At 32.0% G+C, this 23,737-nt stretch overlaps 3 protein-coding genes across 3 annotated transcripts; 2 read left to right on the top strand and 1 right to left on the bottom strand.

Moving 5' to 3' along the window:
• The first annotated feature begins 6,372 nt into the window (after nucleotides 1-6,372).
• Nucleotides 6,373-11,441, top strand: LOC114407485 (ATP-dependent 6-phosphofructokinase 3-like). Its single transcript, XM_028370598.1, has 13 exons — nucleotides 6,373-6,850; nucleotides 7,679-7,725; nucleotides 7,830-7,869; nucleotides 8,179-8,241; nucleotides 8,334-8,471; nucleotides 8,878-9,036; nucleotides 9,102-9,155; nucleotides 9,295-9,363; nucleotides 9,467-9,596; nucleotides 10,047-10,312; nucleotides 10,619-10,667; nucleotides 10,764-10,918; nucleotides 11,039-11,441. Exons 1-13 carry the CDS (start codon nucleotides 6,662-6,664, stop codon nucleotides 11,255-11,257), a joined length of 1,578 nt encoding a protein of 525 aa, XP_028226399.1. The 5' UTR covers nucleotides 6,373-6,661; the 3' UTR covers nucleotides 11,258-11,441.
• Nucleotides 11,442-14,984: 3,543 nt separating this feature from the next.
• Nucleotides 14,985-16,994, top strand: LOC114407477 (AP-4 complex subunit sigma). Its single transcript, XM_028370586.1, has 4 exons — nucleotides 14,985-15,193; nucleotides 15,283-15,369; nucleotides 16,449-16,517; nucleotides 16,619-16,994. The coding sequence occupies exons 1-4, from the start codon at nucleotides 15,053-15,055 to the stop codon at nucleotides 16,751-16,753; spliced, it is 432 nt and encodes a 143-aa protein (XP_028226387.1). The 5' UTR covers nucleotides 14,985-15,052; the 3' UTR covers nucleotides 16,754-16,994.
• A 1,931-nt stretch (nucleotides 16,995-18,925) lies between these two features.
• Nucleotides 18,926-23,205, bottom strand: LOC114407468 (glutathione hydrolase 3-like). The gene is made up of 7 exons (XM_028370576.1): nucleotides 22,934-23,205; nucleotides 21,631-21,968; nucleotides 20,876-21,394; nucleotides 20,296-20,531; nucleotides 19,925-20,189; nucleotides 19,414-19,551; nucleotides 18,926-19,326 (listed from the first exon to the last, which is right to left on the bottom strand). The coding sequence occupies exons 1-7, from the start codon at nucleotides 23,043-23,045 to the stop codon at nucleotides 19,054-19,056; spliced, it is 1,881 nt and encodes a 626-aa protein (XP_028226377.1). The 5' UTR covers nucleotides 23,046-23,205; the 3' UTR covers nucleotides 18,926-19,053.
• Nucleotides 23,206-23,737: the final 532 nt, after the last annotated feature.

Below are 23,737 nucleotides of genomic sequence, written 5' to 3'. Positions count from 1 at the left end.
ACCAACCTGAGGTAAAGAATATTGAAGGTTGAATTTGGAATCTTCGATGGTCTTGGAGACAAGTTTTGGTGTGATCACCTACAAGAACTCCAAGTGCAAGCCATACTATGTAGGAGATGATGAAATAACTAAAATTAGAGATTGTGTGTGCATCGTGAGCTTGGTTAGGCTTGTTTACATGGCTTTTTTTTATTCAAAGTGGTGTTTCTCGCCTGCATGAGTCCTCATGCAATGTCAAAAAGATTGCATTGGTCCCGAGAAGAGTTAAAAACCATTAGATGTTTTGGGTATGGATCTTGATTATGGAAAAATGTCTTGAGTCACAATTAATTAAAAATCAAATAGTTAAAATTTATGAAGATAAAATTCTTCTGATGTTTATTCTCTTATTCACATATACTTAAATGGCTGATAGTCCAGATTTCAAATTTTCCCCACTCACGTGTAAGTTAAACCATAATAAAGCTAATTCAATTGATTAAACAAAATTTGAGTTGTTCTCTTATATTATCTTTAATTTCTTCATATAAAAAAATATAAGAGAACATAACATAATATATGATCATACTCATTTTTTTTTATTGGAAAAGATCAATGATTTTTCAACTAATTAGATCACATCTTATCTTTTAATTATTTTTCTTCAAATCATTATTCATTAGATAGATGTCTTTACATGAATTTGTGACCATTTTATCTAGTGAAAACTAGTGTTTAATTTTTATTGTGTATAAAATTTCTTTTGAATGAATAATAATCACACATTATAAATATGATTAATATGTGACGTAATAAATTAAGGGACATTTTGGGTGTTTGGAAAAAAAAAATTCATTGGTCCTCCACATACTTTTTTTGTCAATCTGTGAGGGGGAACCAGGTTCTGACGAATGACATGTGACCTACACGTTGTTTTCACTCCAAGTCTAGATTACAGCATAATTGTTTTTTATATTTTTCCCCACACACTTTTTTAAATTTCGTTGAACATCATCGAGTTCATATGATTCAATACTGTGTGCTGTCGACCTAGAATGCGACTTTGCATGCAGGAATATATTATTTTCTATCACACTGCAGATTCATGCCTTTATTATTCAGGAAGACGCTTGCAAATAATATAATTATGAGTTTATAATTCAATCAATAAAAAATTACCGATGGTATGCTTTTTAAAGAAAGTTAACGCAAAAGTTAATAAATGTATTATATAGAAAATAAATTCTAATTTAATGATAGAAAAAACTAATTAATTATGAAATAAGTTGTTTTTATAGGAAGAGAATTTAAACTATTTTATAAGTGTCATGTAACATGCGTGAGAAAACTTTTTTTATCGGTAAAATAGATCTTACTTTTGACAATATTACTATTATTGTTGTGTATTTTTGGTAAGATTTTTCATAATATTATTACCGAATATGCACTTTTGGACATACACCGATACAACATCCATCTAATAATGTATATTTATTAAATTAAATTTGCCTTTCTCGGATGTTTACCATGCAACAATGCTAAAATAATTATGATAATAACATCTGAAGTCAAGAATGACATCGGCTGACAGTTTTGCAGATATAAAAATTACCTGTAGCAAAGGCATTTGCAACAATAAACATAATTAATTCTTGTTACTTCGAATATATATTATTACATGTATTTGTTACATTTTTGTATATATAAATTCATGATAATTATCCTTAAAAAAGTCAAAATAATTACAATACATAAGACTTTTCTGATTGCCAATACTAAAGAGATTTTCAATATCTCCATGAATAAATTTATTTTTCAGACACAATATAACATTTATAAACATTTATTAATATGGCCAGCATTAACATATACATAAGTATAAATTTTAATTAATAACTATTTGTTAATTAAAGTCTTATACCACTAATAATTATTAGAAAGTATGCGTATTGAATTGCTAATATAAATTAAACGCTTATTGAAGTTATATTGCTAATATAATACTAGTAAGTTAAACAATAAGTTTATATTTAATTTCGATTAATTTGAAAATGAATTTATTTAAGAGGCTAAAGGATTTTTTTATTTTTTTTACAAAACTTAAAATGAAATTTTTATTTAGGAAAAACTAAGTTATTTACCACTTAAGTCATAAAATACTAATAAATTAAAGATTAATTATCTAATATGAAAGTTTCGAGCTTATATTAATATAATTGGCCGAATCTCCACTCTAATAATAAAAAATTGTTTATTTCTTGTCAATGATCTTTATCTGACGCGATGCATATATTTTATTTTTGCCCGATATAGTAGGAGAGCAAAGCCTCTGAATTAAAGGAAACTCCAGGGATGATGTGGTCATTGTGGTGTATAGATTAAGCCATAGTTTATAGTTATGTTTTATAAGATATTCAGTTAATTTTAAACTTTTTTTCCTGGTTAAAAAACTTATGTGGTATATGCTTTGATATTAAAATTAGTCATTCCCTTAAGTTGTTTTAAGCATGTAAATTAATTATTGGTGCCCATAGATTTGATACTAATTTTTCGTAATTAATAATCACTTACTTAACATGTATTTCTTTTTGTTTTTAAAAAAGATAATATGAATTGTATTTATTTCAAATTTAGCCCAATCCATATCCGATAAGGCTCAATAAGCCTAACATGAGATATACATCGATAAGTTGGCACTTAATGACAACATAAGCTATTGGTTTGGAACATAATTATTTTGGACCCAATAAGCCCTAATTGACCGCGAGCAAGCAATTTGGTGCAACAAATATTGATATGAATAAAAAGTCTCTAACAATTGGAGGAATAATTCAAAGACTCAAACTCTCCGGCCAAAAGATAATTGCATCATCTTGACTCATCCTATCAATCGTATACCAGAAAAGGCAATATGACTCCAAATACAAGGTACATCTTAAATTTTAGTTACCGTACACCTTTGACCATGACTTAAGAATTAGAATCGTTATAGGTGGCATCCCACTTGTAGCATAAAAAAAAAAAATCTTTTTACTTGATTTCCTTATTTGAAATCCTAAAATTGAAGCTCCTAAACATGAGTTATTTTATTTTCAGGTTTTGGCTAGGTTCATACTTTTAACATTTATTAAATTTGATTCTTCCACTTCTATTCAACTATTGTTGAAAGGTTGCCCAAACATTCATCCTGCTTTCCAAATTATTTGAAGTATAAATGGCTTCAAGCTCCCCTGTTAATAATTTTTATTCTTGGATCTATCATATCTTAGCCTCGGGGAATGAGGATCCTCTTAACCATTTTAACCATTTTCTAGCTGATATGGGCAATTTGGAAAAGAAGAAACACATGCATATTTTAGCATAGAGAGCTGCTAGTACCTAATGTGCTGAGTATAGCTTCCTCTCTTCAGTCAGGAAGGATAATGGTACGAGTTTTAGGGTGATCTTCAGAGATATGTTGGTAGCCCCTCTAACAGCTGCTACCAAGTGGTGTCAACATTGCTATGATCCGTTGACAGCAAAAGCTTTGGCTTTTAAATGAAGCATCGAGGTAGCTGCTGATATGTGCTTCTCAAATGCCATTTTTTAAACAAACTACCAAATGGTTCATTCTTTATGGAAGATAAAGGTGAATGATGACAATTCATATGTTAGTGAGACATTGAGATCCTGTGCTGCCATGACTACCAAGGGCTACCGAATCCCACTTTCCTTCACAAAATGTGCTGGAAACACTAGTTGATCATCTTACTAAATTACATATATTTTCTTTTAAAGACTGTTGCTGGATTGAGGACATGCCCATCTATCTAGATTTTGCCTTAACTTCAATATGATGTAATGGCCTTCTCAGGCACCTTTTCATCTTAATAAAGTGCCTTTATGATAACCAAAGAAAGTAGAAGAGGAAAACAATAACTATAGGCAATAACTACAGCCAAGCCCAACTCGCAATTCTCAGCAAATCACCCATATAACCATTTTAAGAATAACAACCCATTAATCTCCCCTCTCTAATGCCACCTTAACAAACAATTATGCCCATCCCTCCCTTGGAAGTCTGATATGGTGCATTGCACCTCTTCATCTTTCTTTCATAGACGATAGAGATTTTAGGATGCACTTTTTCCTCATTCTTTTATAAACTTAAGAGAATTTGAGCTTTGCATTCAAACCCATAATATCTTTCCCCCTTTAAAACTCACCTAAAATTTTTCCAAGATTTCCCATGAATTCCCAAACTCTGGTAATTGGTCACATTTCAACAACACCTCAACTACTCTACGATGATTGTCACTCGCGGCTAACACATCTTTAAGTGTGGGTTTCTTAGTCGATTGTAGTAATCTTGATGGATTTAGAGTTTGATACTTGTTCCTTTGTAAAACCTCACATTCATGCACATATTGTACAATTGTTAACGGTGAAATTTATGTTTTCTTCTTAACAAACATAATTTTATAGGTATATTTTGCCATAGATATATATGTAAGATTTTATATTTAGTTTGATTTTAAATATATGAAGTACAATCAAACAAACTATTTGTACCTATTAAGTAAGAGATGTTATTGAAAGGAAAAAATAATATAAAAGTGAGAAGGGAATGAAAAGATGTGTAATAAAGATAAATGAAAATAAATAAAATTATTTGATGAGAAAAGTAAAATGTTGAAATTGAAATGGTGATTAAAAACATGGTGTTGACTTGTCAATTCGTGAGGGTTGCATAGACTTATTACAAGATGCAAACTAATACTTATAAACAAAGATTCCTAATTATTTATAACTTCTTCTAATAATAACTTTTAGTAATCTCCCTCATCAATAATTTTGTCTTTCATCTTCACCTTTAATAACTTATATCTTCAATTTTTATTATTGATGTCTTCTATGATCTAGATGTTTTACAAATTTTTATTTCTTTTGTCATCCTACAATTAATTAAAAGATTATTTTTTTAATATTAGTTAAAAAATTATATTTTGATACTTATTCAAAATAGTCAATTAAAAGATTATTTTTTAATAGTTAATCAAACACTATTTTTTGATAATCCAAAAACGATGATGTTAACAATAATACACTTTATTTCTTTCTGATAAAGTATTGTTGAGAACCTTTTAAAAGTCCAGCAGTACCTTGCATGCATGTTCTTCAATGTATAAGTATCATAGGAATTTTAAGAGAGTTGCTTGGCACCACTTTTTTCCCCTTGTGATAGTTGCCACCTCACAAGTTGAAATTCAATATGTGAATCCGGATTCAACAGTTCCAATATCACTTTTCGTATTTTTTTTTCATTATTTTGCACCTTTTCCTTGAAATCATCTTATTCAAAAACAGTCACAATAAACAAGGCAAAAAAAAAAATGCAAATTTCTGCAGAATGCTTCAACAACTTTATTCTTTATTTGCCATTTATATTTAATCTCAAAATCATACCCTAACATGTTAAATCTTATGAAATTTACATGAGGTAAATAAAAGAAAAAATGATATAGAAAACGTAAAATAATTTTACAATATATATCAATTTTTTTAATGAATGATATTAAGAGAGGCTAAAAACCTCTAGGGAAACAAACTTTAGCTAGATCAGCTCTTAGTTAACGAACAACAAAGTCATGAGAGAAAAAAAAAACATGATAAATAACATCAACATTTAAAGCATGTTTAATCAGTTTATTTGCAACTTGAAGAAAAAAAAAGTTATATAAATAATGTAAAATAATTTTATAATATTTATTAATTATAAATTATCACTTGTATGATAAATTTATAAATCTTTATAATAATTATTTTAAAAATTATACCACTAATAATTTACAATGGTATGACTGTAAACAACTGTGTTGCACTAAAAATAAAAATACATACTCATTGTAATCGGAAGAAAAAATACAGTCATTAAAATCATAAATAAATCCTTAACGACCCATGTAAGCTACACATGTCTCAGCTTTTGGATCATCGCTTGAGTTTAAGTAGTTCCCAATTTTCGATGAAAACTGTATTGAGAATCCATCCCTAATTTCTATCAAATGAGTTATTCCTTTGTCACGTTATAATTTATCGTTAAATTTTTTTAATATGATATTAATTATATTTTTTATAATATTAATAATAGAATATAAAATTTATAAGTGTATTAATAATAATAATATAAGATTAATTTTATAAAATTACCATTCTTTTTTATTATTTTATCAATTTTTTTAATGTAATAATTATGGGCCCTCTTAATTCAATTAAAAAGTAATAAGATTCAAGGGGACTTCTAATGTTAACTCTGGAGAATGAAAAAGAAATAAAAATAAACAATATGCACCACTTTACAATTCAATAGCCAATTCTGTTTCCAACAGGAGTTAGGATTCATTTGATTTAATTTAACCATGTAAGAGTGAATAAAAAAAGACACGAGGAATCCGGAATCTCCAAGGTTTATTCTAGAAGAAGCCACTAGTCCACCACAGCACCACTGTGGATCATAGCGTAGACCTTTGTCCATCTTAAATGTTCTGTTCCTAAAACCACACCATATTCTGCCACCTCTTTCTAACTCCCCCAAGAAAAGTTCCTTTTTCCCCTTTCCCCTTCTCTTTTCTTCTTCAAGGTCAACTCCGTTTACTATAAATAATGACCACTCTTCTTCAACTTCAATAATACTCACCTTTGAATGGATTCTTCTTCTTCTTCTCCAAACAACAACAACCACCACAAGCTGGGTTTCCAACCTGCCAGGTCTCGATCACGTCTTGCCATGGCTTCACCTGCCAACACCTCCGAGCCTAAGATCGTCACCGGCACAGCCGGTTACATCCTCGAAGACGTTCCGCATTTCACTGATTACATTCCCAATCTCCCAGTACGTCAAAACTTTTCATCAATCTCTCTCTTACTCTGCTGCAAGGTTTTAAATATCAATCCCGATTGTGTTATGATTTTGTGGCGTTTGTTGATATGACGGTAAATCGCGCACAAATGGGATCCTAATTACTGTCACGATCCAATTAATGGCTGCGGACGCTTTCTTAAAACCTTGGTCTGCTGAAAAGCTGTTTCTTCGTTATCTGATCATCGATCATGTGTTCCTTTTGTTCTGCCGTCCCACTTTTTCCTCGAACCACTCGAATCTTTTGTCGTTTTATAAAAAAACAAGCCACCTTTTATCCTTTCTTTTTTTATTTTTTATCTGCCGACACCGAAAAATGATGATACCCAAACTTTCTATTTTTATCACTTCAACTATTTTTTTTTTAAAATTTTATCTTCTTCTTAGTGAAAAATTGCCATGCAGCTTTGAAGCGTGTATTTGGAAGAGCCTTCACACAAAATTGATTTTCAATAAAATTGATTTTACAATATTGATTTTGAAGTGATGTGATTTATGATTAAAATTTTATGATTTTGATTAGAATTAATTTTAAAATAAAATTTAGTATAATTTTTTTTATTCAAGTAAAAGTTATTAAAGTTGTTTCAGTTCATATGCTCAGAATTAATTTTGAATTTTTTTTAGTGTGAAATCAAATATGTAAAAAATTATTTAAAATTAATTTTGAAGTTGAAATAAATTCTGTAACACGAAACTAAACATGCAGTAGGAAAAACATAGATGGATAATGTATTGCCATTTTCCTTTGAGTGCAAGATTAATTAATGTCTGATTTTATGTATTGGTGTGTTGCTGCAGACATACCCTAATCCTTTGCAAGACAACCCTGCTTATTCAGTTGTTAAGTAAGTGTTAATTCATTCATTCTTGTCTTGTGTTTTGAATTATAATTTCCTTTACTTTGTTGTTTGCTTGATTGATGAATTGGATTTTACTTTTCATTTGCCAGGCAGTATTTTGTGCATGTTGATGACAGCGTTCCTCAAAAGGTTGGTTTTCCAATGTCAATTTTAATTGGTTATTTATGAATTGGTTAGGGATGGGTTTGACGCTACTTCTTCATTAAGCTGGTGTGCATCTCCATTGCTAAGTATCATTGGACATCTTCTAAATCCAAATTAATGAATGGTAACTGCATAGGGTGAAAGAATGTTTAGACTGTGATCCAAAATCTTCTCATCTAAAGGTTTTTTGTGAAGTTGGTGGGATTTTATGTTTTTATTTGCAGCTTAGACACTGTTACCTACCTACCTTAATTTACATGTCATTTATTTCCAGTTTGTTCTGACTTATGACAGGTCGTTGTTCACAAAGATGGTGCAAGAGGGGTACATTTTAGGCGTGCTGGGCCTCGTCAAAAGGTATGTTTCTATGTGTGTGGGTCTACCTGTACATTTATTGACATATGTGGTACCTTATTTTTGTTTATGGCCTTCTAAAATTTGATATTCAGGTGTACTTTGAAGCAGATGAAGTTCAGGCTGCTATTGTTACTTGTGGGGGTCTGTGTCCTGGGCTCAACACTGTCATTAGGGAATTAGTGTGTGGCTTACACCATATGTATGGGGTGAAGAAAGTTCTTGGAATCAATGTACGTGAATGTTTATGGCATTTACTCTCAATCTTCTTGCTTCTTTCTTTTTAATTCTTTCTTATTGTTAAAACTGAACAAGTTTTATGCTTGTTTCTTCCAAGTTTCACCCCTAGCTTTCATACCTTTGTCTTTTCAAACAAGCCTTAAAGCCTAAGGTTGGTTATTAATGTACTAACTTACATTTGTCCAAAGGAGACCAATGCATTATTTTTTATTTGTAGTAATTGTACAACTTTGTACTTATGAGGTGTCACTTATATATGTTATTTATCCTGGAGTTAATTTTCACCATCTTTTGTTCTCCCTTGTGTGTAGAAGTGTAAATCTACAATAACTAACATTTTGCTAGCACACTTAGTTTTGTATTGGTCTCATCAACTGATGAAAATGTTTTGATGTGAAGGGAGGATATAGGGGTTTCTATGCTCGCAATACAATCACTTTAACCCCTAAAAGTGTGAATGATATACATAAGCGTGGGGGAACTGTCCTCGGAACATCACGAGGTGGACATGACACCAAAAAGATAGTTGACAGTATTCAAGATCGGGGAATCAATCAGGTCTGCATTTCTTTCTATTTAGCAGTAGTGTATGTACATCAGATTAACATCTCTCTGAATTTCAGGTTTATATAATTGGAGGAGATGGAACTCAGAAGGGTGCATCTGCAATTTTTGAGGTATCTATAATTTATCTGACTTGTGGCTTTAGGAATGTAAATGAACTTTATACCAACATCATTTTGATATTTATGATCTGTGAAATTAATTTCATTAGAGTAGCAATTAATTAATGATTCAACCTGATTATCCATACAGGAAGTCAGAAAGCGTGGTCTCAAAGTTTCAGTTGTAGGTATCCCCAAAACCATAGATAATGATATTCCAGTAAGTTTTTTTTTTCCTTCTACATTGTGGCTTTAAACTCATAATTTAAACCCCATTAGCATCATTAATTGGTAAATTTCTTCTGCTGTCTCTTGCTTAATAGGTTATTGATAAGTCTTTTGGCTTTGACACTGCTGTTGAGGAGGCTCAACGAGCTATAAATGCAGCACATGTTGAAGCTGAAAGTGTAGAAAATGGCATAGGTGTTGTCAAGTTGATGGGTAGAAACAGCGGTAAGTTTCCTAAATGCTTATAATGCTTCCACTCACTGGCTTAAGGGTTCAATTTTTAACTATCTTCAACAGCCTAAGAATAATGAGAAGTTTATATCTTGTTTTTTATTAGACCTGACAAAGTATGGAATGCCAATTATTCTGGTTGGGGAGGGTCTTTGAGAATCCCTGTTTGACATATAAATTGGGATTCCTGGAAGCTTAATGTGAATCTTTTGTAGTTTCAATAAAATGTGAATCATTCTATAACTGTTCATCTAATAGTCTCTTAAAGAACAAGGCCATCGAGGAGGCAGCTGACTACAATTCAATCATCATCTTATATCGTCTTCTCATTGTAATATTTGAAAAGAAAAGAATTGCTGTTATAAGTTCAAAAGTTATTCCATTGAAGCTGTTAGCGAAATTGATTTTGCTTCATATATGCTTTATTTTGGACTTATGATACAGGATTTATTGCAATGTATGCTACTCTTGCGAGTCGAGACGTGGATTGTTGCTTAATTCCAGAGTCACCCTTTTACCTTGAAGGTCCTGGTGGACTCTATGAATATATAGAGAAAAGACTAAAAGAAAATGGGCACATGGTTATTGTTATTGCTGAAGGAGCAGGACAGGAACTTGTTTCTGAGAGTGTGCAGTCCATGAGCAAACAAGATGCTTCTGGAAACAAGCTTTTTCAAGATGTTGGCCTATGGATATCCCAAAAGATTAGGGTCGGATTGTTATTCATCATTCTATTTGCATTCTTTTCATCTTTCTGCATTAGTCTCTTAATTTCTTTGTTGAATTTAAACTCAAACTTGTTTATTTCCTTACACTCTTGTTTACTTATGCTATGCCCATGATAATTGGCTGATCTGTCAAGCATTGCCTACTATTTCTGCCACTGGTTTATATTCTCTAGAACATGTAGCAAAAGATCATTTAAGTGATAGAAATTAGACTGTAAAAATATGCTCTATATTTTTATTTGCCAATTTTTTCACAACTGGTTTATGAATATCATTTTGACCTCCCAGGATCATTTTGCTGCACAGAAGACACTGCCCATAACTCTCAAATACATAGGTTTGTAAAGATTAAAAGTTCATGGAATTATGTGTGTACACACACTGAAAGGAGCAATGGCTGAAAGAGTAATGCCTTCTCTTTTCTGTTTTACAGATCCAACCTATATGATCCGAGCTATTCCAAGCAATGCCTCTGACAACGTGTACTGCACACTTCTTGCTCAAAGTGCAGTTCATGGAGCAATGGCAGGTTACACTGGCTATACAAGTGGACTTGTGAATGGAAGACAAACTTATATACCCTTCTATGTGAGTTCATTGGGCATGATATTTGTTGATTCCACAGAATAAAGATGATTTATTTATTAATATTCAATAATCCTTTCTACTAACATTTCATGATTTGTTGCTTTGTTAATTGTTATGCAGAGAATCACTGAGAGACAGAACCACGTAGTGATAACTGATAGAATGTGGGCTAGGCTTTTATCTTCAACAAATCAACCCAGCTTTTTGGATGCCAAGGGTGACAATGAAGAGAAGGAGGAAGAAGAAGCATTGAATCAGTTACCGGATGGACATTGTGCCAAAGACACTTCTTTGGCTAGCAAAGAAATCAACAGCAGCATTTATCCAACAGCTTGCTAGTTATTATTGTTATTATTTGTCATTACGTGAGATCCTCTATCATGCGTTACACGTAATAGTACATAAGAGCTGTCTTTTTTGCCCTTGTTTGTCAATCAATAATATGGCTGTGGAACACAGCCTTACACAATGAACTTTATTAGTTTGAATTATTAATTACTAATTATTAATTAGTTATCCATGACTAGCTTTGCTCACTGTAGGCACTAGGTAAAATTAAAATCAGACCAAGTGGACAATAATGGAGGGTCTGAGGTAGGAAAACCATTGACTCTCCGAACAAGTGGAGCAGTTCTCTAATTGGATAATTTAAGAAAGAGTAATTAATTGTGTCACTGTTAATTAGGAGTTTACATTTTTTTTCTCCACTGAATTAATTAGGAGTTTACTGAATTAGATTATGATGGATTTTAAGAGAAAAATATCCGACTCAATTACTTCGGATTTCTTAATTCATTATTTGATCGGTTAGGTTTAAAATTCAAATTCAATTTGATTCAATCTAATCTAAGAGTGTGTTTGATAAGTTATTTTAATTGCTTATAAGTTAATTTGACAAAAGATATATTGGATTAATTTTTTATTTCAATATTTTTTTATCTGGATAAAATATTAAATAAACAATAAAATATATAATGAATATAAAAAACTAATAATAGTATAACTTTTTTAAATATAGACTATTAAAAATGAAGTAGAACTTGATTATTACATTTATGTATTTTTACTCAAGTAGTTATTAAAAATCTTTAATTAAATATATTTTATGTCATAATTCTACTAAGAAATAAAAATATAAACATGAAAGGTCTTTGGCAACGTATGGAAGGGAGAAAAGGAGTCGTGGTGTATTGGAGAAGGAGAAAATTGTGATTCCAGATCTTGATGACCATTTTCAATTTCCAACTTTGGAAGTTTTTGACTTCTAGAAATTGGAAGACGTGTGTGACCAAATATTGTCAGGTAGTCATGTTCACTGCACGGCATACCCTCCTTTTTCGTAATGAAATTTCGTGCTTGATTTAACCTTTTTTTTCTTCCTTTTCTTTTATGTTATCCCATACGGAAGTACCCAATTCAAGTAAATGAATAATATCAACACAATTGTAGATCCACCAAGTAGCCAACCAACACAGATAATACCCTCATATACAAACCAACCCACCTAAAGGGTGTTAATGCGTGTGATTTTGATTTAAAATTAATATGAATTAAATAAAAAAAAATTAAGTGTGATATAATTTTATTTAATTTAAATTATTTATTTAATTTGAATCAAATCAAATTAATATTTTATTGTTTAGTTTAATTTTTGTGATTTAAAAATTCTATTAATAAATATTAAAAAAATACTAACAAATTTTGTTATTAAATAAATAAATTTTGAATAATAATTAATTCGACAATCAATTATATAAATGAATAATAAAAAATTTAACAATTAAATATAAAGTAAAATATTAATTATTTTCAAGTTGAATTATATTTAAATAATAATCATTTAATTTAATAAGATTAATTCAGTTTAATTTGATTTGATTTTTACATGTCAAATTTCAAATCAAATCAAACCGTACGGTTTGAAAAATAAAAAAGAAAATAGATCAATCATTCCTAATTTTTCTGCAATTTTTTTTTTTTTTTTTTGTAGATTTTCGCTTCTATGCTTAAATGATTTGATTCAATTACTTCTGAACACTTCCGGTACATATAATCAATATATGTGTAGTTAAAAAAAACCATCCTTTGTTACATCGAAGGTAATGTTTTTAAAAATACACTCATTCCTTGTCTTCCATAAGAACCAAATAATAGCACACCATACCACATATCATCTTTCTTTTCCACCATGAGAATTAGCAATAGACGAGCATTGCCACATGTGTACCTCTACCTCTATGGGACAAACTATATGAACATTTAACCAAGAATAACACTTCTTCCAAATCAAATCCACTTTCGGAGATGCTTAAAGACAAAAAGGGAATAATAATTTTTTACCATCCCAATGACCCCTCTCCTATGAAGAGAATGTGAGCAAGATTCATCATGCTTAAAGACAAAAAGGGAATAATAATTTTTTACCATCCCAATGACCCCTCTCCTATGAAGATTATCTTTTGTTGGGAACCTATTTTTGAGGACTCTCCTAACAAAAAGAATTGTCTTCGGTGGAATCTTCAAATCCCAAATGAAAGCAAACTTACTTTGAACTTGTGAGATAAAATGTTTTTCTTGTATGCCGATTGCACACTATATTTGCAACTTGGTTCTTGCCCCCACCACCACCAGCTCATCTCCCTGACAAACCCATTCAACAACCCACGGTTCAATTCATCTACCAAGGCATTCTCCCATTCAAATCATGGCCTTTTTCACCTAAAACTCCTCCTCCACCTATCATTCTTCCAAAAGTCCATATTTTTTATAACTTCCCCCTTTCGCTTCGAATTTAAGAAAAGCCTAGGGCATGATTTTGCTAAACACTCACTCCATTCCAATTATTCCACCAAAATTTACATGTATCACCCTCCCCAATCTTCCACTCCACCAAGGTATCAATCCATTTCGAATGATCCTCACATTATAATCGGCTTAAGAAAGGAATGAAGGGAAGAGAATGATGTTAGATAGCAGAAAGTAAGAGGAGCTCAAGAGACAGAGAGAGAGTGTGTTTCAATCAATTCTAACAAAAAATTTGGCAAAAAATATAAACTATTAAATACTTTCTTTGGGTAGATAAAATACATAAAATTATATGTTTTATTAATTTGTATACTGTAATGGAAAAAAAAAACCATTTTTTAAGACCTCATTGGTAAAAAAAAAAAAGACTCAGCATTGAGTATTACATTTCAAGTAACAAAAGTTTTTTTCTAAGGCTTCTTAATTCTAATATTTTACTTGCATTGCTTTTTCCTGAACTTTGCCTTAGCTCTTAAAATTCTTTTTCAACGCCAGGAAGAGAATAAAAGAAAACAAATTTAACTTCACGTAAATTGAGTAGGAGTATGCAGCTGAAGCACTTTATGAAGAAATCAAGTAAAAAAAATAACCAACGGGAAGAACTTTAACACACTAAAATCCCTAATCTTATTTCTCAATGCAATAGTCTAATTGATGTAATTGGGTTTTTATGGATTTCTTAAGTATTTTTTATATTACTATAAGTTAAAATTTAGAGTTTTATTTCGTCATTTTACAATAATATTTAATACAAAAATTTATTATATATGTTTTCGGGAAAAGTTTAATTTTAGTTAAAAAAATAAAAAAAAAGCATTTAAGAAATTGTATCTTTTTTAAAAACACAATGAAATTAGCATTCTTTGGAGCTTTGTTTTTAATTTAAATTAAAATTTCACCTTTAAAATTAATGCAATAAAAATCTACATATAATATTTAATTTAATTGTTAAACTTTTTTTTTTCTTAACCTCTAATTCATCATAAACAAAAGGATCTAAATTCATCTCAAGTTTGACTAAAAAGACATAAAATCTAATATAAAATTATTTTCGTTAATAAATATTATTAGAAGAATTTAATCTTAACTTTAAAATATAAATATGTAAGTAATCATACATAAGTTTTATGATATTTTTAACTCTCATTCATTAGCAACAATTAATTAAGAAATTAAAGAACTAAAATAAATTAACTGAAGACATGTGACAGATAGAGAGGAGCAAGGCTATCTATAAACAAAAGGGGATTAAATAAAAATAAAAGTAAGTGTGTTGAAGAAATAATAAGGTGTGGTTGGGGTTGGGAGTTAGGGTAGAATCAATTGAGAATGGGGATCCGATTCGTACTGATGGTGAACAAGCAAGGCCAAACTCGTCTTGCTCAATATTACGAATACCTCACTCTCGAAGAGCGACGTGCCCTCGAAGGCGAAATCGTTCGCAAATGCCTCGCCCGCAACGAACAGCAGGTATTTCTATCACTATAATTCTTTTAGATCCAATTCAGATCCATGTTTATGCGCGATTGAACTATCTCATTTCCAATTTTCACTCACAGTGTTCCTTTGTTGAGCATCGCAACTACAAAATTGTTTATCGGCGCTACGCCTCTTTGTTTTTCCTCGTTGGAGTCGACGATGATGAGGTAAATAAATCCTTTTCTCTATGCTGTATTTTCAATTGGTTCATCAAAACACAGTGAAATTTGCACCTAGCTAAAAAAAAAACATGTCTTTAGAACGTAAAATAATTGCGTGAAATACTTCGAACTGTGAACTTATTGCTTACGGCGTCAAGTCAAGTAAGTGTTATCTGCCCCAAGACATGACTTTTGTAAATAAATTGTAAGCTTGTTAAAGCTGTGCAACTTTAATGGAATTTTATATATATCACTTGGATTTAGCTCCTCTACTAAAGTAAGGGTAAAATAAGTATTCACGTTGATGAGAAAATTAACAGATGATGCTCCAATACATTTATGATTTGTTGTGCTTGCATATGTAATATCGACAGTTAATTTTCTCATCGATGACTTGGGAGTTGGAATCTTGGATTTAGCTCGTCTCAAGTAAGGGTAGAATAAGTGATCACAGTGGTTGATAAAAAAATCTAACAGTTGATATTTCAACACATTCATTATTTGGTATACATAATATCGATAGTTGGTTTTCTCATCCATGACTGCAATCACTTAGTGTGTGTTTTTTTGGTTAACCACCGCAATTAGGGCCTTTGGCTCTCAAGTGGGACCCCGAGGTATCCCCACAAGCTTTGATCTTTTGGGCTAGTTATGGGACTAATCACTTAGTGTGTGTTGTCAATTGAGCTACACACATTGGGTACTTAGTGTGTGTTTGGATGAGCATTTGTGAAATTGATTTCATTTAAAATTGATTGAAGTGAAGTGATTCATGCTTGATTTTTTTTTTTTTTATGCAAAACTTAGTGCAGATTCTTCAATTCAACCCAAAAGCTACTCTTTATCACTTTTAGTCCAACCGAAATTTTGAGGCAAAATTAATTTTACTCAACAATAACAGAGCATCCCTGTTTTTACTAAAATCACGTTTGATAGGAAGTAAAAATAGTTCTTAAGCTTTCCACCATGAAATCAAGCTCTCACTTACTTTAGAAGAGCCAGATCCATGCCACTTTTGTAAATAATGTTGATATATTTTGATTCATCATGACTGCTTATTCTACCTTCTATGAATGATGTTGCAGAATGAGCTGGCAATTTTGGAATTTATACATCTCTTGGTTGAAACTATGGATCGTCATTTCGGCAATGTGGTGAGTTCTGCTTTCCAAACTTATCTATTTTCTTCCTTTCCTTTCTAGAATGTAGAATCTCGTGGAAGTTTTTTATATGTCTCATCCCCTTATACTTGCAGTGCGAGCTAGATATTATGTTCCATTTAGAAAAGGCGCATTTTATGTTGGAGGAGATGGTCATGAATGGTTGTATTGTGGAGACAAGCAAATCAAATATTTTGACTCCAATTCAGCTGATGGATAAAACATCTTGAAGGATAAAAAAGAATACCCTGTGATTGATGTATCATTAGTGACTCATTGCAACCTTTCTCTGTACAATAGATAAGATAATCTCCAATTTTCAGTTTGAATGGAAATACGAGTGTAACTATTTGTTTTATTTTCCTCTCTCCCTTTGTATGAATGATCATGATTATGAACTTGATTTTTCAAATGGCACCTGGCATTAGCACAATACCCTAATAATGGAAAGACTTAAATATGTTTCTGGTCCATGAAAGTTAGTATTTTTTTTTTAATTTTTGGTTCTTGTAAGTTTATTTTTTCTAATTTTAGTCCTTGTAAATTGACGCTTTTTCAATTTTGTTTCCTGTAAGATATTTTACTCATTTTTGTCCTTGTAAGTTTGTGTTTTTCCAATCTTTTCCAATAAGATTCTATTTTTTTTCATTTATAATTCTCATAAGTTCGTGTTTACAAGGGCAAAAATTGAAAAAAATGTAAATTTACAAGGATTAAAAATGAGCAAAATATGTTACAGGAATCAAAATTGAAAAGATTCAAACTTACAAGAAGTAAAATTAGAAAAATGAAGTTACAAAGAAAAAAAACATATTTAACTCCAATGAAAATTATAAATTTCAAATCAGGACCCTCCTTGACCTTAACGACCAGTTGACTTGTACCTTATGTTATTCATTTTCTAGCTGGATGGAGGTGTCTGAAGATTAACTATTTTATTTTAGGGCAAATTGCATGAACATGGCTCATGTTCACACATGGGTTTCAAAAGGACTTTCCTATATAATTGAATGTAGAACGCTGGAGCTTGAGTCCTTAAATGCAAATACCATGAGAATAGTTTAAAAGTGAAGAAAGGAGATGATTTGCATCCTAATGTGTCTTTACACCTAAACCAAATGATACGATGAATGAGGTTTTGGTTGCAGTCATTTGGTGTGTTTAGATTTATTTTTTAACTTTTACACATTAAACGTCCGCTCATCAAGAGAGAAGCTTTTCTGTTTGGGTTTATTGGAATATGTGAGATCTAATATCCGGACACACTAAGCACAGGCTCTTTGTTGTATATCAATTGGTTATCGACGATACTAGAAGCGTAGCCAATCTAAAATTTGGGGAAAACGGTTTTGCTTTGTCTTTGGTTGTAGTATTTGGTCTTGTTGTCACTAGTGTTGGTTTTCTTCTAATGAACTTCCGCTTGGATGTCTGAAAGTTATCTTTAGCTAATACTAAAATGCATATTTCTCTCGTATAAAAAAGAAAGTCGAAAAGTGTTGAAGAGCATTCTGTTTGGAATTTGGTTCCGTACTTCCTTAATTAATGATCAATAAGTTGAAGTTTTTCACACCAATTACAAATAGTGGCGGCTATATACATGTGCAAGATAATCCTATGAAACACTGACACGGATATCTGACATGTAAAAATAATTAAAAATAACATGAACACAGATATGTGTTGGTGTCGAACACAACAAAGGATTGAAGTGTCTGTGCTTCATAGAGATAGTCTATCCTTCAGGTGAGGAGGCTCACAACTTTTAAGAAATATGAAAAAAAAAATTATTAACTTCATTTACCAATGCTTCAGAGTGGCTTCACACCTTCACGCTTGCTTCACTACTTCAGAAATTTACTTTTCCTAATCTCCTCTCAAACCCATCAACTACTTCTCTCACTTCACAATCTGTAATCTTTCTCTCAAACCCATGTCAACTACTTCCAGTCACTGTACCGAAATTACACCAGCCACCACGAACTTGAGATGAGAGAAGGGGAAGAAGGCAAGATAAAAATTGTTGACATGGTTGTGGGTATAATTAGGAAGAATAAATAACTAAAAATTATAAACGTTAGATGAAGAATTTTAAGAGTCATTGCTCTTAAAATTGGGAGAGGAGAAATTGATAAATGAAGTGAGAGAAAGATTAAAGATTGAAGTGAGAGAAGTAGTTGATGGGTTTGAGGGGAGATTAGGAAAAATAGATTTCTGAAGGAGTGAAGCGCGGTGAAGGCGTAAAACCACTGTGAAGCTATGGTAAATGAAGTTAATAAATTACTTTTTTTCAGATTTTTTAAAAGTTGAGACCCCTGACAATGGGAACTCTGAACTGTCGATCACCTTGTGCATGTATATAACCCGGCAGTGCACCTTGTCCTCTAAGTGCATAAACTACGATATCAGAAAACTAAGTTTCATCGGGTTTTCAATTGTTTGAAGAATGATGATCAAATTGTTTTATTTTTTGTCCTGGATGGTGTTGATACAAAATGGCTAAAAAAATTGGATTTTGTTTCGAACAATATAATTAAACAGCAGCTGGACATCCACCCTTTCTAGGGTCACTTACTGCTGTTAGAGTACCATGCTTTGTAAGTGATTTGGTGTTTTCACCAACTTTCCTATTCATGTTCATAGGCGTTTTGAGAGTTTGGACAATAAGCTGAGTGACTGCTAGTGCTTCAGACCCACTCAGTTGATGACCTCTCTCTTCAAGGAAAAGCCTACTTTCTTTTGAAAGCTCAATGTGATCGCCATTATGAGCAGTCAAGTTCTCATAACGCACTACATTTGGCATTAGCTGCATGAGATAAAAATCCAAATTAGATTGTAGTCGGAGCATCACACATCAAGAAACTATCTGAATAAAGATTAGATTAGTTAGTACCTTGTGATAGATCCTTGGGCTCACAACTGCATCCAAGGGTTTCATTCCCAAGATGAAATGATTAAGAAATACTTGAACCACTGCTGCAATAATGTTCATTCCACCGCTCCCTCCAAGTACCCCAACCAACTGGTCATCCTGCAAGAGAATGTTCATGTGTAAGAATCCTTACTCTCCAAATGTAAAGATTTAATTATTCTTTTCTTGGTTGTTGAATACTCAGAATTACTTTGAAATAAATGTAATTTTAGGTAAATTTGCACATATTTAGCTTCATGTTGAGGAATTGATTGTGTCCATAATTAATTTTAGTTGAAGATACTTTAAATAACTTTTGTGTTGAAGAAATCTTTTTTTTTAGAGAGTTTTATTACTAACTTTGCCTTCAAAATAAAAACATTGAAAAAAACATAAATCACATCACTTGAAAATCAATTTCATTCACAATTAATTTTTTGAATGCTCATCCAAACAGACTACTAGTATAGGGAAGAACTATTATAAGCAATACCTTTGTGATGATAAGAGGAGTCATGGAAGACAATGGTCTTTTGTTTGGTTCAATAAAATTTGCTGGAGCTGGAGGTAGTTTATCAGGGGATATATCAGTGGGAGTAGAGAAGTCATCCATCTCATTGTTGACCAAGATACCAGTAGAAGTAGAACGAAACCCGGCTCCAAAATGATTGTTTACAGTTGTTGTTAGTGATACAGCATTTCTATCAGCATCCACAATGCACATATGGCTTGTCCCGTGATCTCTAAGTTGACTCCACCTGCCCAACATGGTTATGAATAACCTTTTGTTAACAACCTAGTGATTTTGCAACTTATCTAGAAAAAGGGAGTGCTTTCATTCAAATCACCACTAGTATATAACACCTGTTCATATAGTACTCTGGAGGGAAAGTAGTATTATCAAATATCATGTGCTGAATATCTTTTGCAAAAGATGGGGAAAGCATTTTGTATATAGTATCATCAATGTTTACAAAGTTGGGGTCACCCAAGTTCATTCGAACGGCCAACATGTGTTTCAGAGCTTCTATTAGTCGATGTAGACCAAGATTTCCCCTTGCAGCATCAGGACCTCCATAACTGTCCAAGATGTTCAGAACCTGTTCATAACAATTATCAAAATATACCGACATACAACTAAAAATCAAAAAGAAAAGGACATGAGAAACAATTGTGGCAACATTCTGTGTTGATATTAAATGTTGGTCCCCAGGTTTTGTTGTATTAGAAATATAAAATTCATTCACGCATTAGACTAATGAAACTAGATAGCTTAACTGCATAAGCTTTTAGTGTGACATGTTCCAATCCTAGAACCAAACCAACATACATGTATATTTCTATATATACAGTAATAGACTCATGAAAAAGAGGATAGTGACACAATTTCTACAGAACAACATGGAAATAGCATGTAGAATAGAAAAGATAGGAATCTACCCACCAGAGAAAGAGCAAGTGTTCCAGATGAAGGAGGTGGCATTCCATATACGGTGTATCCCATCACATTCACAGTCGTTGCATCTGTTACTTCCAACTTGTAATTGCGTAAATCCTCCATCATTAAAATCCCACCAGCATCTCTGACATCCTTGACTAAATTTTCACCAATGGTTCCATTGTAGAAAGCTTGTGGTCCTTGCTCTGCCACAACCTCCAAGGTGCGACCAAGTTCAACATTTCTACACACATCCCCTGCTTTCAACAAAGTTCCATTGGGTGCATATAGTTTTCTTAACCCAGGATCATCTAATATCTTATTTGCATCACCAGCCATGTACTCCCCAAGAGTAGGAGTAACTACAAAACCATTTTCAGCAAGTTCTATAGCTGGTTGGAACAAGGTTTTCCACGGCAATCGTCCATGCTTCAACCAGGCTGCATGAAGGCCAGCTAATTCACCAGGAACTCCCATTGACAATGGACCTAAGGTCTTATCTTTGGGATTGTTCTGATATATATTCTGTTTGTTGACATTCACACACATACACAAACATAAGTTGCGCTATTGTAGATTTCTGTGAATGGAAATGAATGATCAATATTATTTGCTAGCATTCAACATGTCCAAGTAATCTGTAGAAGCAAATCTTGGCTGATATCTCAAAAGCAAATGTTAATTTGGTCCAATTGCTTTAGTAATGTCAACCACGAGATTTAACAACTTTAATTGTTTGTCAGAAAGAGATAACCTCAAACCTGTGAAGCAGCTAAAGGAGCAGTTTCTCTCATGTCAAAAGCTTCAGTTTGAGAGGTTGAAGAAGATCGAACAACCATGAAAGCGCCACCTCCTATACCACTTGATGCTGAGAAAACAACACCAATGCATAATGCAGCTGCCACTGCAGCATCAACAGCATGTCCACCCTGCCTAAGCATTGAAACACCAATTGTAGAACACCGAGAATCATCAGTTGCAACAACTCCCACCTCTGATTCAACAATATCTCCCTGATTGGTTGCGATTCCATCATTATATTTTTCTGCTCTGGACAGTATTCCATAGCTAGTGTTGCCTCTGACTACTAGTCCAACAACTGGAAAAGAATTGTGCTAAGCATTATTAGATATGGTTTATCAATATTAATATGATGATCAAATTGCATCAGTGTCAAGCAGATGTTGCGGCACAAAAGTTCAATACCCTCCCTAAGATGTACATTTTCTAGGATCTATACCAGATTTTATGTTTCTTATTCTTTTTGGCAGCTGTTCAAAAAAGTTTATCTTTCTAAGTATATGTTCAGTTCACACAATCTTCATCCAGAAAATTAGTAGATTTGAACTATACTTCAAATTTTGTTCTTCGAAGTTATCTTTGGGGTTTGTAAACTTATTCTTTTTGTTTAATTTTGATACACCATCCGTGTAAAAAAATTTAGACTCTCAACCAATTACAAATTACCTTAGATATATAAAAAAAAAGTCAATAATTTCCAATTATACACCAATTCATGATTACATTGTTACCCAAAAAAAAATTCATGATTACATGACACAAGGTTTTAAATTATTACAGTTTCCTCACGATCTTTGACATTACAAAAATTACAGACAAATGCAGCTTCAGTTGCGGTTGTGATGCAGTCATGGAGAGCCAAAGAAGTCTTTGATGTTGCAGCCCAAATCGCGGTTACTTACTGTTTTTTAAAACTTTAACAACAGTATTAAAAACTTTTACACTACCGTGCTTCTAATGAAGTTCTTTGTTTTTTATTTTACCCAAAATTAATCACTTGAAAATTCATGTATCTAAATCACTCCATCCTTTTTGACATTCCCTGGCATGAATATAGTGAACAGTGTGAACGGAAGCAAGTGGGTGATTATATATTTTGATTCTAAGCCCAATCTGGTGTTGAATTGCAAGAACTAAGATGCTATAAACATCCAATTGATTCACTATAAACAACATCTTCATGTATTTCAGAATTAAGAGCATACGGCAAAATAAATATAAAATCAGAAAAGTCCCATAGAAAGAAAATAGGAGGGAACTGACTTGTGATAGCCACGATAGCACAAAGGATCATTTTCCATGTGTGTTTGTTGGGCAAAACATGGTTTTGTGACAACAAAGGAGAATCCATGATGTTGTTTTGAGGGCTCCACATGGACGATGATAATATTAATGCAAGCACCTCAGTTCAGTTCATATGAGTCGGGTTTGGGTGCCTCACTCATGAATTGGATTGGATTTGGAAGCACACCCTTAAATCCTTAATAGTTAATATTATATTGATATCATTCTCAAGTTCTGTTTTTTGTTAATGCATAGATTTCACGTGGCGTTATGTCATCAAATAAAATTTGTTTGTGTTTATTCTTCAAGATATTTTCGGATAATATAAATTTATACCATGATGAACGCAACCACCCAAAAAAGTTATCGGTGTTCAGGATATTTTTGAAATAATAGATAGTATCTAGGTTCAGGTCCAGGTTCAGTGAAGACTAATAAAAGAAAATTACACTTGTATGGAATGGTATGGTATTAGATATGTTTTTAAGATAAATTTATTGTGATCAGATGTTTTTTCAATTAACTAATTGCGTGAAAGCAACAAATTCCATGATTTCTTCGTTGGGGTTTGGAAATTGGAAGCATGATTCACTCGAGTTTGGTATAAACATATTCTTTTTTTATCAGTATAAAAAACACACAAAAAAAATTAAGGTGTGATATTAAATCATTATGATTAGGTAATTTAGAATTTGTTTTTTATTAATTATTTATATTCTTTTAAATCGAGAAACTTTTAATATCAAATATGATTTATAATATTTAATTACATTTTGCTCTTAA

The sequence above is a fragment of the Glycine soja genome, chromosome 1 (genome assembly GCF_004193775.1).
Source record: "Glycine soja cultivar W05 chromosome 1, ASM419377v2, whole genome shotgun sequence".
NCBI lineage: Eukaryota > Viridiplantae > Streptophyta > Magnoliopsida > Fabales > Fabaceae > Glycine > Glycine soja.
The sequence above is the reverse complement of the archived record's forward strand: the minus strand, read 5'-3'. Positions and strand labels throughout refer to the sequence as shown.